We start from the raw sequence: 15,620 nt of genomic DNA on the forward strand, positions 1-15,620 counted from the left end.
GTTACAAGAGGAATAATCAGTCAGAGTCCATGTGGCACAACTACCAAGTAAACACAAACTAACTTCCAGCTGTTTGTCTGAGTAAAACTGAGGGCAAAGTACAGAGGGGTGATGAACTCTCCATTTGTTTCCATGTGCATTGCTTGCAAATACTATCCCCCATGTTATCTTAAAGATCTTGGCAACAGCATAGCCAACTGGGTGCTTTCAACTCCAGCTCTTCCTTTGACCACTATCAGTGTTTGTGTTCCTGTTTAAATAAGATAAGGAGTTGGTTTTTTGGTTTTTTTGTTTTTTTTTTTTTTTTTTTTAAAAAAAAGGAGGGAGGGGAGAGAAAGAGCAGAGCTGACTGCCTCATTTAGGGTGAGATTCTCATCCTAACTTTTTAAGAGGGGGAGGAAAAAAAGAACTTCCCCCGCCCCCCTCCCGGTGAATTTCATTGAAAGATTCTAGAATATCACTTCTTCTTAAAATCCTTTTTATTGACGAAAGCTGGGTTGCAGTAAAATTCACGGGAAGACAGAGAACGGGGATTGAAAATCTCCCCTCCAGAGGTTAAACCTTCCCTTCTCTGCTAGGTGGTTTCTTTTGTTTTGTTTTGCTTTGCCTTTGTTTGTGGCTTTCTCCTCCTTGGCACCGAGAGAAGTCGCTGCATTTCTCCTTCGCGGAATCAGTCACGCCGGCCCTAGGTTCACGCTGAGTATCTGTAAAGTTTCCGAGCTAAAAGGAGTCACTTGCACAGCGTGTGGGGGGCGGCGGGCAGAGAGGTAGGGGTATCAGAAGCAACGGGGTCTTTGCCTCCCAGCTCTGGTGGCGGCTCTGTTCTGCTAAGCACTTGCAGGCAGTATAATTAACCGGATAGGCAGTGAATTAAATCTTTGTAAAGCCCACCGAGTGGGGGGGTCCTGCGAGCTCCTTTCCAACCGGTCTCAGGCGGCTGGGATAACATCAGAAACAGCGGCAGCGAGCGAAAAGGGGGGAGCCGGCTGGACGCTGCTGCAGGAGAGCCAAGCTCCCGGGCGGTGCGAGTGCTCCCGCCGGCGGGGAGCTGCGGCCGGCAGATGGACAACCTCCGCGGGGCCCGGCCGCTGCGGCTGCTCTTGCTCCTGGCGCTGGTGCCTTCGCTGCGGGGCCAAGGTAAGTGCGGGGAGCGGCGCCGAGCCGAGCTGCGGGCACCCGCCGGGCTGCGCCGCGCTCTCCCCCCGCCGCCGCCGCCGCCGCCCCGGGCCCGGCTCTGCCCCCGGGGCGGGCGCCGCAGGGTCCCGGGCGCCCCGGCGAGCTGCGGGACGCCGGCGCAGCCCCGCCTGGCCGGGAGGCGGCTGGGAGGCTGCCGGGTGCCTCGCCGGCCCCCCGGGCTGGCGGCACCGGCGGTGCCCGCTCCCTCTCTGGTGGCTGGAGGGCGCGGGAGCTGTGTCCCGCGAGGGTAGGGTGGCGGGGCAGCTGGGCTTCCCCTGGTACCCCCCTTCCCTATGCCCCGGGCAGGCTTTAAAGCGCCGCTACCACGTTCGAGCGAGCAGAAAGGCGTGGCGTGCACCGGCCCCGCCGCTGCCGCCCGGGCAGGTTCGCTCCGCGCCGGAGGCTCCGTGCGAGGCTCCGCCGGGACGGACACCGCCGCTGGGAGCTGGTGAGTCTCCCCCCACGGGGCTCGGCTGCGCTGTCGGCCCGGCGGCCCCCCGCCTCCTCGGCGCCCCCCGAGCTGCCCCCCGGGCTCCTGGCGGCGGGGCCGGTCGGGCCGCCGGGGGCGCCTCTGGGGCCTTTTGCAGGCCGGCGTCCCGGGAGCGGCGACACGTCGCACGGTGCCCCCGCGCACCGAGGTGCGCCCGGTGGTGGCAGCGGGCTCGGCCGCACGCCGCGAAGGCACCGCGTCCCGATCCCAGCGGCGGGGTGAGGTGTCGGGTCGGGTCTGCTGGGGACCGACTCACACGCCCCCCAAACGTGGGGAACGGGATCAGCTGTTACCTGAGATCTCGGTGGAGCGGGGGGAATGACGAAGTAAGGGACGCAGGCTTTTTGAAAACAACCTATGAGACATTTAGGAATGGTGGTGGGGTTGCTTTTGAAATCGGGGATCTGGGTCAGGGCCATGGCTCCCTTCCCGTGCGGGCCGATTTTTTTTCCTTTTCTATTAATGCTATATAAAAAGGGGATCTTCACTTGACTTAATTCAGCATAGCAATGCAACATGAGTATAACTGGTAAGTTATAACAAAGAAACTGCTTTTCATATGGCGATAATTTATTGTAGCTAACAGGTTAGTGACTTTCTATTAGAGCACCCCCAAGGGGGCCCTTCTGAGTGGAGGCTTTGATTATGCTGCACTCCTGGCAAACATTTAGAAACATATGGTCTGGCCTGGGCCTAAGGATGGCAGACAAAAGCCAGTGAAATAAATTATTTGTTACTGTTGCAGTAGTTTGGCTCTCCGATTTTCACGTAGCAGAGCACTTGTCACAGATACCCTTTAAAATATTTGCTTTCAATAGATGTTAGGCACACCCTTTCAAAAAGGAGGGACAGGAGAAAGAAGGTTAGAAAAACAACACTTAATGCCAGAATCCCAAGATAGCTCCAGTTTTCTCTCAAACAGTAGAGTACGTTAGCAAAACTGTGGCTTTGATGTATCATGGTGAACAGACATAGTAATTTTAAGCATTCAACATTATTGTAAAACACTGAAGAATTTCATTTTGTGACCTCTGTACACTTGACCTTAATTACTGGACTACTTTTTGTAAGAAAAAATGATAAGTATTTTGATATCTAAGTTCAGGTTTTTGAAATCTTTTTAATACAAAGTACAACCAAATTTGGCAATAAAAGTTATTATCATTTTTTTATTCTCAAATGAAAATCCATACTTGAATTTCACTGAGAATTTCTACATCCTTAGAACTTTGAAAACAGTACACTGGATAAAATTAGATTTAAACATCTAAAAGCAAATGAGGATCGTAGACTTTGCTCAGGTGAAATACTAGTAATTGTAATTAATATTTAATAATTACTAGTAATTGCTGTCAGAAAAGTCTTTTTTCTGCATTATTTCATGTGCCATCTGTGTTTTACAGGCAGATGAAGTAATGACCTTGTAAGATGGTGTCAAGTGCAGGTTCTTTGGGGCAGAGCCTGGGTTCCTCTGCATATGACTAGAACAAGGAGACCTGGGGCAAAGACAAGCTCCTAAGTGCTTTAGTGATGACATTTGCCAAGTTACTAGGACAACATGTTTCTGAAATACAGCTTCCTCCCAAGGTTGTTACCCTTAGTTTTCTTAATTGTTTTCCTTACTAATAAATCATCAATTCATCAGTATCTATTAATTAAAGTTGTCATTCTGAAAAAAAACAGAAGGGACTGCCTTCAGTGAATGTGCCCAGTGTATGTGAATAGAGATGTGCGCATCGTTCTCGGCAAGAGTAAGCATCTTAAAAACCTTCTAAATTCTATAATGCAACTTTGTTTTATTGTAAACATTGCATTTTTTAAAAAAACATTCCGTTATGATATAAACTGCTATCTAATGAAGAAGATAAATTACTCACGTAATTTTGTCCAGTCAGTGTATGAATAGGTCATCCTCTAGCTGTGTCTTTGGCATGTCTTGGTACTACAGGCACAGACAGTTTAAATCACTAAACATCTGGAAACATGTCTATTCAGTGTGAGCTTACAGTTTGTAATAAAAAAAAATGTTCCACTGGCTTTGTGGAATGAGTTTTATTTTAAGATTATGATTTTTACATGTGCTTTTATAGCAGTAAATTTGTAAGAAATATATGGGTGGAGGTAAGACTTAGAAAAGGCTAAATGTATGCTTTCTTGCCTGCTATCATAGATAAAATCTCTTCCCCAAAATCACATATTAGCCAAAAATACTGTTCTAAAATATGAGTGCTATCTCTAAATTAGTTTTCAGTTGAGTTTTGTTTTAATAGTCCATTTTGAGACATGGCATTTTATTGCAATCAGGGGAAGAGAAAGATGTTAAACTCTTGGTTTTCATCTGTGTAATTGAAAGCAGACGTGTCAGTGAAGTCCAAGATGAAAATCCATAAACTAGCTTATCAAGTTACTGCAGTATGTTTATACTGCTCTGTCAGATTTCAGGCATTATTTGATAGCAGGTCAATGCATTTTCAAAAGTTATTTATTTATGGTTGCACTTCAGCCCATTCTGCAAGTTTCATATCAACTTTACATGTGTTTTTAATATATAGTTGTGTTAAGACCAACTTGTTCTACAGTAATTTTATTAACATTTTCTGAAATGAAAGATGGATCTTAGGCCTCTGGAGCTTGACAGAAATAGTTACCTGGGACAATAAAAGAATTTAAGTTTGGTTTTGTCAGTTACAGATAGATCTAAAGAAGTAGGTGGCAAAATCAATTCAGTAAATAGAGAAGTGTGTCTACTCGATGTAATGAAATATCTGTAGAGAATAAAAGGAGATGAGAAAGAGCTGAAATCCCCCCCGAAAAACAAACGCATCAGGGTACAGACAAGAATTGTAATGGTAGCATAGAGTAGTTTCGTATAGAAACTACTATTCTTATAAAAGAATAAAAACTTTCTTTAAAAAAGTAACAGAAAAGCAATGGTTGACAGTGACAGGGAGTAAAGAAAATGAGTAAAGTTAAGAAACAACAAAATAAGTAGGTCATTTTAGTCAGAATAGGCAGAAGTTTTTGTAGAGCACTTGGGAAATGTGAGGCACATGTATTTACATGTAAGTTTCAATGGAAGAAGTAGGCCCGGTGCTGAGATTTTAAGAGTTATCATATATAATTAAACTGACTCTCCCAGATAACATTGCTCAGAGATAAGATGTGGAAGTGGAGGCAGAGGATTCAGAAGACTGCAGCATGAGAAAAAATAGAAAACTTGTCCTCGAAGTCTATGAAGGATCATCAGGATCAAGAGAGAAGACAGAGGAAGAGGTCACAAGAAGCAAAAAGACAGAATAGAAAGGGGAGAAAGGGTCAAGTACAGATCAGTCAAGAGCCCTGGAAGAATGTAAAGAATTACCATCCACAATATTGTGTGAGTGAAAATTAGTTTAGAAATGCTCAGAATAATGTTAAGTAAGTGAAAAAAGGAATAGTCAAAGCAGTACCTAAAAGCTGTTGTACTGGGTAGTTTACAGTGACAGGGAGAGCGTGTACAGTAAGGGGAAAATTGTGACAGTGACCTGCCTGGTTGTCAGACTTGGTGAGGATACTTGTCCTGCTGAAATGACCTCTAGCAAGACACTGGGACAGTCCAGTAAAAGTTGTGTGGAAAGCCTTCTGTGATCAACAGGATGCAGCAGTTCTAAAGAAGGATCTCCAGTGCTAATGCTCTCCTGAACATGCTGACATATCTTTGGCTAGTGCAGTTAATGAAGCTTCTTGCTTCCACTTTTCTAAACAAGTAAAATTTTTTTTTCCCTCCCAGCACTCATGAGTGCTTTGTCTCTGTACTTTGCATAACCTACTTTAGACTTAAAAGTTTTGAGAAATTGTCCTTTGGATTTCAAGTAAGTGTAGTTGGATATTAAGAAGAAACTGAATTTCTAGATTTTCAGGAATTCTCATTCAAATTCTTCTTTTGATTTGATTTCAGGTTATTTGAAAATTTTCATTGAAAAAACATGAATGACACGTCTGATGAAGTTTTGGGTATTTACTACACAAGTATAGGAAATACGTTATTTTCTGGATTATTGTAGCACCCACAAATGACACATGCTGCACAAGGTTGTAAGATATTCCCTGCTAAAGGGTTTATTTTTAAGTCTAGTCAAAATCTGGATTGAGACCTTAAGCTTAGTAATAAAGAAAGCAATACCTAAAAAAATTGTTTGTATTGATGCCGAAATAAGTGTATGGATACAGAAATACTTTGTCTGGTATATTCCAGCTTTTAGGCTGTTTCCAAGGATTTACTAAGCACTGGAAGGATATACAGTACAAATGCTACCAGCAGTATGTCCATTCAAAATATTATAATCTTCTAGCTTTGAAGCTCTCATCACTGACTAAATGTCAAGTACTGAGTACTTCTAATATCAATACTTTGGCAGAAAATCTGGAAGAGGTAGATAGCAATTTGCAGCTCAGTATACCTAATTTAAAAAATGAGGAAAATATCACATAAGATAGAGTTTTAGCAATGTTTTCTCCAAAAGGAAACCTTCCCTAAATTGTTGCTAAATAATTATATGCAAAAAAATATGGGTCTTTATTTCCCCCTGCTCTCTGTAGTCTGTGGTTCCTTACATATTGGAACCATGTCCCATTGTGTTATAAATTTTGTCCCATCTACTTAGTGTTTCCAGACTAGTCTTTAAATACGGCAGTAGTAGAATATCAGGATCTTTCATCATCGTCCATCTTTTTTTTTTTTTTTTTTTCTTAAATATTCAGCAATAAACATGCCTGCAGAGAAGATGTGTTTCACTTAAGCAGTATATAAAAGCATAGTTATTCTTACTGATTTTCTGGTCAGCTGAAAATATAAAAATCCTACTGTGCAAATGTTTTTCCTCATTTTACATGAGGAAATATAGGAAAGTTTGATACTGAGACATCCTGCTTTGTCATATACTCATATCCCTCCTATTTTAGTTGCTTTAATGTGAATATATACATATACTTGGACTCAATCCAAAGCTCTTTGAGATCTATATAAAGACTGTCATTTACTGCAGTGTATTTTGGATCATGCCCTTTGTACAAATGAACAAGACTAACAATAGATTAATTGTAACACCTTGTATAGAAATTTCGAATCACACTTTAAAAAAAATTTGAAATGAGAAACCAAGGGAAGATAAATACGTTCTTCAATGAGAAAGAAAAAGTGCTACTTCGGACTGTCAACACCCTGTGAAGTAATTTCATTATTCGCATGGTTTTTTTCATACAGGGAGAAGTGAAGGACAAAATTTAGCATGTGCTTGTCAGAAAGAGCAGTTGTAGTTCTTCCAGTTATGAGTCCTTTTCTGTAGGTCCATCCATGTCATCTTGGTGAGACTGGGTTCTTTAGGCCACCTGCATCCATCAGAGATGTGGATGCACCCCTTATTTCATGTTCTTTGAGTGTGTGAAGAACCATTACTTACACGTTACTGTTTATGTGATGCTGACTCAGCGGACTGAGTATCAAGTTTCTCTCCATATCTTCAGGTCTTCTAGGAATCTTCAGAACAGCCTTCAGTCTTCTAGTCTTAGTAACTTTTGAACTCCAGCCTCCTCACAGAAGTCCCAAAAATAACCTGTCTGGAAAGCTGAAAAAATTCAAGTGAATTTGTGCACAGAAAAACATCCGCATGAAGTAGCAGTCTTCAGACACATTGAAGATTGAAGTGTGTAAGAGCCTGTGTATTAGAGGTAGTAACAAAAGAATGGATTTAAATGGGCTTTTGGAGTGGACAGTGAGGTAATACATGATTAAAAATTCTCTGTTATATGGTACATCGAAGCACAAGAGCACATTGCGTAGAGAGGTTGTGGAATCAGCCTCACTTGATACAGTTTTGAACAACTAATTAGAAATCTGCCTAGAACTGGCCAGATTTTATCAGCTGTGCTTGAGAGTAAAGGACAAGACAACCTCTTGAGTGGTCTTACATCCCTGTCTTTTGTGGCATTTTGATATGATATAGTCTTCCTGAAATAGACTGAGTTGTCTTTTTCTAATTTTTTAGTAGCTGGTTGCCTACATTCTTGATTTATTTTTTTTTTTTTTTTGTTAGACCTGAGACAAAATAAAAAACCCACAGGAAAGCACTTACTTTCCTCACCACAGAAAATAAGGCATGTTGCAACATAGCATTGCCTCCCTTAGGCCTGTCCTTATCACCAAACATAACAGCTACCTCATCATCAGCTATTGCCACGAATGATTTTAAGAGCCTCTTTCATAAACTGCAAACAGACACCTCGTAAAATGAGGTTTGGCTGTATCTGAAAAATCCCCCTAATTGTGTGATGGCCACTGCTGGTGCTAACAGAGCCACATTCCCCATAAATGAGTGTTCTCCAGACCTAAGAAAATTTCCAGTAAAATGTTGGCTGTTTTAAAACCAACCACAAAACACACTAACGTACCAGGCATTTCCTTTAGGGTGCTGCTGCTGTACTTAGTGTGCTAACTGGGTTTCTTCAGTGATTTCAGCTGTCCTGAAATAATCACACTCAGCTAAGAATTTATCAGAAGGTAAAGGTTCAAACGCTTTAAGCCTGTTTAGAGAGAGTATTGTATTGCTTAGCAGCACACAAACTGTGAGTAATTGCCTGTCAGTCCATAAAGATCCAATGTGATGTCCACACTTGGAAGAGAGAAGTACTGTTGTCGTATTTCTGAGGGAAAACAGTAGTCTAAAGCAGTTCTGGAGCGGGACTGCTGGTGATGAACGCAGCTTTGCAGGCTACAGCAGATGCATTGGAGACTGTCTCCTGGCTTGTGCTCTGCTCTTGTGGGTATTCCAAGAGGGCATCCTGGCTTCACGTTTCATGCATTTGTTACGAAGTTCAAGCTGGTATGTTCTTTAGGGGAACCTGTAAGAACAACCTAGTGGAAGGGCTGAGAATAGTTTATTGTCCAAAGGTGATTAATGCCACAGCTCAGCTGTGTCTATTCATCTTACCCCATCAGTGCATTGGTACATTTGATGTACGGTCTTCTGGTAAACAGGAATGTCTCTGCAGAAAATAAAAAGCTCCTTTTCACTTCTTTCTCTGCATACGAAATGGAGGAGGAACATGTTCATTCTGACTCCAGTCTGAAGAGATAGAGCAAATACATCATCTTGGTTGGAGAATGGCATTGCTCCTTTACTCCCAATTCAAACCATTTGTTTCAGGGAATCGTGAGGCCAGATTTTGTGTTGTATGTCTTTCTCTGTCATACTTTCAGGTCGTCTTCTGCCTAATACCTAGGCTTACACAGAAGATTGAGTTGCGACAAGGCTGTACTTACCATGTTAACCTATTACCAGTTGAACCTTTGAAGTCAGCTGGCTTCCCTCTTGTCTTAATGTGTCTCTGGGTCTATTTGATGCCAGAAGTGGCCAGCCAGAGTGTATTTGCATTGCTAGAAACAGCATTTCCACAGTTTGTTGTAAGGACAGCCAAAAAGTCAAGACTACAAATCGTAGCTGCCAGCACTTGACTGCCATCCCTGCTACAAATGCAGTTGACTTGTCCACCTAATATTAGCCCAGTGTCATTGTTTCAAGAAAAATTGCTTTGGTGTAGCAAATCAGGCCAAACACACTTTGTCTGTCCTGGACCTATAGCATAGTGGAGCCCTGACAAAAGGGATATGCAGCTATTCTGGTTTTGCGTCAGGAGATTACAGATGTAAAGGCAGGTTGGAAGGCGAAGCATGTGACTCCGAATAATAGGGATGGCCAGTCTGTCTTTTTGAGGATCAAATTATTTATGTAGACTTGGGGTTTTTTTCAGCTGACAGTTAGATGGATGAGCATTAATAGTAAAAGAGTTTTCTTGACAGCACAAGAAAGGTTTCGCCAGGAAGGTACACTTCCTGTACCTGTACACAATTAAACAATAACACATTGTTAAACACAATAACACAAAGTTGAAAGTATTTTTATTACTGAAAACCTAAACCAATGCATGTCTGTCATAATCCTGAGTTCCAAAAACTCTGGATGACATACTGTTACTGAAACATGTTGGACTAGTGCTTAACTTTCACAGGGTCCATCTGCTGCCTGTATCTGCATATGCTGAAAAGCGATAATCATATTCTGTTTTCTCACATTCCAGTGCTGAGTCTCTTGCAGAGTAAATTGAGTAAAGGGCAAGACCTGCACTGCATTTTACAAACTTAATCAATTAATGTGCTTAAAAGATTGAAAATATCATAATAAGGAGGTGTGACTTTGACCCCTTGACCTGGAGTCACTTCCAAATCCAAACCCAACTGTAGCTGGTCATGTGGACTGGGAGGTCAATGACTTTGATAGCCACATCGCTTATTGCACTGAAGAACTGGAAAGCTTTGCTAGCACTAGCTTGATAAGCCCACTTAGGCTCAGGTGTAGCTTTGGTTTGATATCATCAGTTTTATAACTGTTCCATAGATCAGCACTGAGTAATGAACAGCTATCTAATCCTGGGTTGTACATAGACTCTTCCATCATCACGAGCTGTACAGAATAGCTGCTATTGTAGATTGTTCCTTCAAAAAAAATCTGTCCCTTTTTGATCTAGCTGGAATGCTACTGCCATGAAAATTACCCAGTCCTTTTTACTTCTGATTATTTTTTTTGCACAATTCCCAGAAACAATTCAGGGTTTCTCATTCCAGGAATCATGCTTTTGGGTAACATTCTTAAGCTTATCTTTCTTTTGCAGAAAATGTTCACTGTAGCAGCTGAATAAGCCATTATTACATCATAGAAGTCCAAGGTTATACAGATTTTAACCACATTTCTTTCTTTGAACTCCCACACGGTATGGCAATCCCGTTAAGATTAGCAAACTACCTTTTTTAAAAACAACCATATGCTTGTACACATTTTGTCTGTGTAAGCATAGTTCCTAGCTAGCACATGAATCATGTGCAGAAAATGTTTGAATTTGTGTGACCTTTAATCACTTATCTGATAGGTCTTCATGACAGCTTTTGTAAAATTAAAGATCTGAGTTCCAGCTGTGTTTCTACAATCCTCTTCCAGAGACTCCTGAAATCTCTCTGTAACTTATGTACGTAGTATTCATACTACCTTAACATCAGGATAGGCATCCTTGCTGTTATCACACTAACATGATGTGTGTCCTTTTGGATACCCTGCTGCTCATACCTTTTTACATGGACAAATTAGTGATAAAGCTGCATTTAATTTTATCCAAAATAGGCTTGGATTTTCTCAGCATGCAGAATTACTGGGTGAAAAGGAAGTAAACATGCTGCCATCTTAACGGATCTCTGGTTTATCTTCATGTTTTTCTGTGTCATGTTACCAGAAAGCTGAATAATTCCTTCACAGACTTAAAAAAATGGACCAGACAGTGTACACCTGCGTGTTACAACTTTCCTGTATACTCCTCTAAATAAAACGGCACATTTCAGCTGAATACAGACAATGTCATTGGCCTTTCCTAGAAGTGTTTTGTCTCTCAGATGCCTGAGATGTCTCTGGCTGATTTGCATGAAACATTATGCACTTGGCAAAACAGCTGAAGGGGCGCTAGGTTCAGAAGAACGGTACTGTAATTTCCATTCGATCATCTTTGGCATGCCAGCTCTGAGGGGTGCCGTGAGCCCATCCGCTGCAGTAAAAGACACATGGTCGTATTCGGAGAAAAAAGAATCATCACTTTCTGCACAGTAAGTGAGATCCTTCGAGATGTCATAATCAAGAGTAATTTCTACCATCTGCTTCCTACTATCCCTTCCTTTCAGATGCCCTACATTACAAACATCTGGTTATGAGAAACTGAGGAGAGGCCATTCCCCCCCCCCCCCCCCCCCCCCCCATTGTTGGTCCCCTGAACAGGGTGGAAGGAGGCACAAATGTCCTCGGTATGAACTGCTTGCCCAAAGGTTTCCAGCTGGGAGCCACATGAATATGCACGTGTATGGTTGAATCCACAACACTGGAAAAATACAGTTGTGAGATGATAAGTCTGCCCTGTTTCTGAACACTCGTTAACAACACTTAATGCCAAAATAGTCAGACTTGATTCCAGTGCAATCAGGAGTTGACACCCAGGGTGTGAGACATGCGTTCTGAGATTGTGAAGGAGTAGAGATTGGTCCACGAATGTCTGTTTTTAAAAGCAAACTGCAAAGCTAAGCTAGAGAAAATGTTTTCCACTGTTTTATTGTTATGTTTTAGAAGAATGGCCTTGAGGGTGGAGGCCTTTTTCTACTGCTTGTTTTTCACTTCCCTCTATTCTCAAGAGATTTTTGGCAGGATCTTTGGAGGTTATGAATTGTGATGTCACCAAAACAATGAGTCTGGACCACAGTTCTCAACAAACTATCCAAAATCCTTCCTTGTCTGGATGCACTCCTGCAGATGAGCTTGCTTAGCTTGGCCTGCTTTGAATTCTTGAGTTATTTGGTTGGAGTAGAGGTGTGTTGCCAGAGCTGGGAGGGAAGAACTGGTGTCCAGAGCCAGGGATTGTCCTTCTGGGGAGGAACTTGGCCAAAGACCCATTTGTACAAAGCCCCGCAAAAACCTGCAGCCAGCTCTGCAGTTCAGTTCAATGTGTATCATTTTTCAACACAGACTGATTGCAGACAACAGCACTAAAAATACGGTTATTTGTAACACATTGTATGAGATCTGGTGCATATAATGTTTGTTAGCAATGCACTGGCAGACAGAGAGCACCAGACAGGGTCCCTATTCCCAAAGAAGAGGTCAGACATAAATTCATGTCTTTTACCACAGGCAGATATTTATTTAAAAGACTGATGTTCTCTGTGGCATTATAAACTACAATTAGTTTTCAGACACTGGCATGAATTCTGGACACCCAGAGGAATTCAAGAGAAATATTGCCTTGACTTCATGACAGAATTTTGACCATTATTTGGAGTATCTAAGTAAGACCAGAAGGTTGACCTGGGTCACAAAGTACAGAACTCTGTTACAAACTAATGTTTAATGTAATTCTAAGTATAATGATTTTCTTATTTAAGAATGTTTGGTTTACTTGATCCCATAATTCTGATTATTGTTTACTGCTGTATTATTTGTTGACAGGAACCACATCCTTTCATGAGCTTTATTTATTTCAGCTTAAGATGGACTGTTTCTTCCAGTTTCTCCTCATATAACAGGTCTTTGATATTCCCCTGACTGTCCTCCTAGCACTTCTTTACACATTTTCCATTTTGATGTAATCTTTCCTAAAGAGGGATAGCCAAAAATTATGCTCAGTACTCCAGAGCTTGGCCCTGTAGAATTGATAACTACCTTAAGAGTAACCATGTTCAGATGACCGATGCATCCTAAAATCTCATTTAGCTCTTTCCTTTGTGCTTTGAACTGTTGGATTATAATCACTCGTTGGGAATATAGGTCCTCAGTGTGTACTGGTGCATAGGGCTTATTCCTCCCCAGATGCAGGGCTTTGCATTTCCCTTTGTGGAACTTTGTGAGGTTCCTGTCAGCCCATTTCTCTCGCCTGTTGAGGTCCCTCTGAATGGCAGCCCAACCCTTTGGTACATCAGCTACTCCTCCCAGATTTGTATCACCTGTGAAGTTGTTGAGGGTGCAGTCCTTCCCAGCATCCACCTCACTGTCCACTTACCCAACCTGTACATTGTCAGCTTGTCAGTGATGAAGTCATGGCAGACAGTATTAAAAACCTTCCTGATGTCAAGGTGAACAACGACCACTGCTCTCCCTTCATCCACCAAGCTAGCCACCTCATTGTAGAAGGCTGTGAGGTTAGTTAAACATGGTAGCCCCTTCATAAATACAAGCTGACTTCTCCCAGTCACCTTCTTGTCCTTCATGTGTTTGGACGTTGTTTCCAGGAGGATTTTCCCCATGACCTTCCCTGACAGTGAGAAGAGGTTGACCAGCCTGTAGTTTCATAGATCTTCTCTCTTGTCCTCCTTGAAGACGAGGCATTTGTTCTCTTCCATTCTTCAGGAAATTCATTCACTGTGACTTCCCAGAGATAATTGTGAGTAGCCTGGCAATGACATCACCCCGCTCCTTCAGCACTCGTGGGTGCAGCCTGTCAGGGCCACCAGTCAAAAAACTTAGGAAACAAAGAGAAAACATTAGAAAGCTGTCCCTCTTGATCATCAGCTGTTTTATTACACAGATTGGGTATTTGTTATACAAGGAGCTATTCGGTGTCCGGACTACAAGATAATAGGAAAATGTGACTCGTGTTTTATTCCAAGTTCTGATACACCTGCTGTGCAGTGAACTTTTGCACTTGAAATATGAAGCAAACCTGTAGTGCTTGTCAGTTCATTAACAGTATTTAGTTTTATTAAATTAGAGACCTTTGCAAAAATATGCTCCGTACAAATAATTATCCTCAGTATGCTTTTCCCCTTAGTTTCAGGGTTGATGTAAGTTGTTATCTATATTAGTTTTTCTTTCATATGTTAAGCGATCAAATACCATATACCTTTCTGTCTCTCTCTGCAATGCTTTTGGATTTACAGACATACTTTTGATCAAAACAGATTAATTGGACAATAACCACAGGAAGAAAATAGTTCCTCAAGTTTAACTTGTAAGGAGATTCTTCTGTCTTTCATATCAGACAGACTTGATTTAATCCTTTATTCTTCAGGATTTTAAAAGGTTGCTTATTGCTGCTGCCACTTTTGATAATAAAAGAGTGCAATCCGACAGATCCTTTTATTGTGCAGGACTGTTACCTGTACTGTTCCGTGCTGTAATATCAGTCCCTAGGCTGTGACTTTATGTGGAAGGTTAAGGGAAACTGCATTTTGCTTCACTGAGGACAGAATACCTCCAGCACTCGGGCTTACTGCAAGGTGCTAACGGATGCTTCATTTGACTATGGGTGCGCTATTCTGTCTGCAGATTAGCAAGAGGAAAACAAACTGTCTCTCTTCTGTTTTGTTTTGGTTTTTAACGGGCAGATGCAATACTATTTACTAAGGTTGCATTAAATATATTGTTGTGTTCTTTCTTCATTTCTGCAGATCTTTCAATGGAAGAGTGCTGTGACAAGGGTATCGAATGGGCAAATAAAAACAGAATATGTACTTCTCTACCGTTAATATCCGAGTCCAGAGAATGCAGGTACATAGTTACCTATTATATATAAAACTATGGTTTGTGTTTCCATGTAAAACCATGGGAATGGCAGGTATGAAAGCTGGTTTAGAAGCTGAAGCACCCAGGTCTTAAATAAGTTTTTCGAATCCACAACTAGCCTTGGGGAGTACCTACTTTTCTTCCATTAAGTCCTTTAAATTTTTGCTGTTGGTCTAGTGTAGAGGCAGCCAGCTCTAATCTGTTTGCAATGTTCTGTCCTTTGAAAGTTTTTCCACTGTGCTCTACTCACAGGGCTTGGACTCTGCCTACAGTCAATACATCTCAGTGTGGCTCCACTAATGTCAGCAAAGCTTCTTCAGTTTAGACTGATTGTGAATATTTCTTAGTGATGGTCCAAAGTCTCCGGCAAAAGTTGATAAAGAAACACAATAGATCCTGTACATGAATAATCTATGGATTGTATATGTACACATGTATGTATATAAGATAGCCTTTTAAAACTGCTTCTCCTGTGTGGTGCCACACAGGTAATTGTCCTGTAGTTCTTCATTGAATTGCTGTGTGTGGGAGCTTAAACTTTAAGTCAAGGAGACTGTAGAGTGTCCCAACTTCTGTCAAATGTATTTGACTATAGAAAATAGTAACTTTAGTTAATAAATAGATTTCTTAATTCTACTGACATTTAAGAGGATACCAATTTCTATTGAATAATCTAGCAAATGAAATAATGAAGTTAAAGGTTAAAGTTATTTGCACAGTAATATTTTGGTTATACTGAATCTTTGATATGGTTGGGGCATTTGTATTTTTTATGTCAATGATAGTTTGCATTATTTTTACTGTTAAATGCACTAGTTACTTTTAATTTGTGGAGC

General features: G+C 41.5%; 1 protein-coding gene across 4 annotated transcripts in view; it reads left to right on the top strand.

Annotated features, from left to right (window-relative positions):
* The first annotated feature begins 339 nt into the window (after nucleotides 1-339).
* FBLN1 (fibulin 1) overlaps nucleotides 340-15,620 on the top strand; it is an 81,823-nt gene continuing 66,542 nt past the window's right edge. Inside the window, exons 1-2 of one of the 4 annotated variants that reach the window (XM_037388071.1) lie at nucleotides 340-1,137; nucleotides 14,670-14,769. In XM_037388071.1, the coding sequence (XP_037243968.1) occupies nucleotides 1,062-1,137; nucleotides 14,670-14,769 (176 nt within the window). In that variant the 5' untranslated portion in view covers nucleotides 340-1,061. Of the gene's footprint in view, nucleotides 1,138-1,872; nucleotides 1,993-13,515; nucleotides 13,664-14,669; nucleotides 14,770-15,620 lie in introns of those variants that run through there. The other 3 variants (XM_037388070.1, XM_037388073.1, XM_037388072.1) reach the window with 3 other exon arrangements.

This window comes from Falco rusticolus, chromosome 5 (assembly GCF_015220075.1).
Source record: "Falco rusticolus isolate bFalRus1 chromosome 5, bFalRus1.pri, whole genome shotgun sequence".
Taxonomy (NCBI): domain Eukaryota; kingdom Metazoa; phylum Chordata; class Aves; order Falconiformes; family Falconidae; genus Falco; species Falco rusticolus.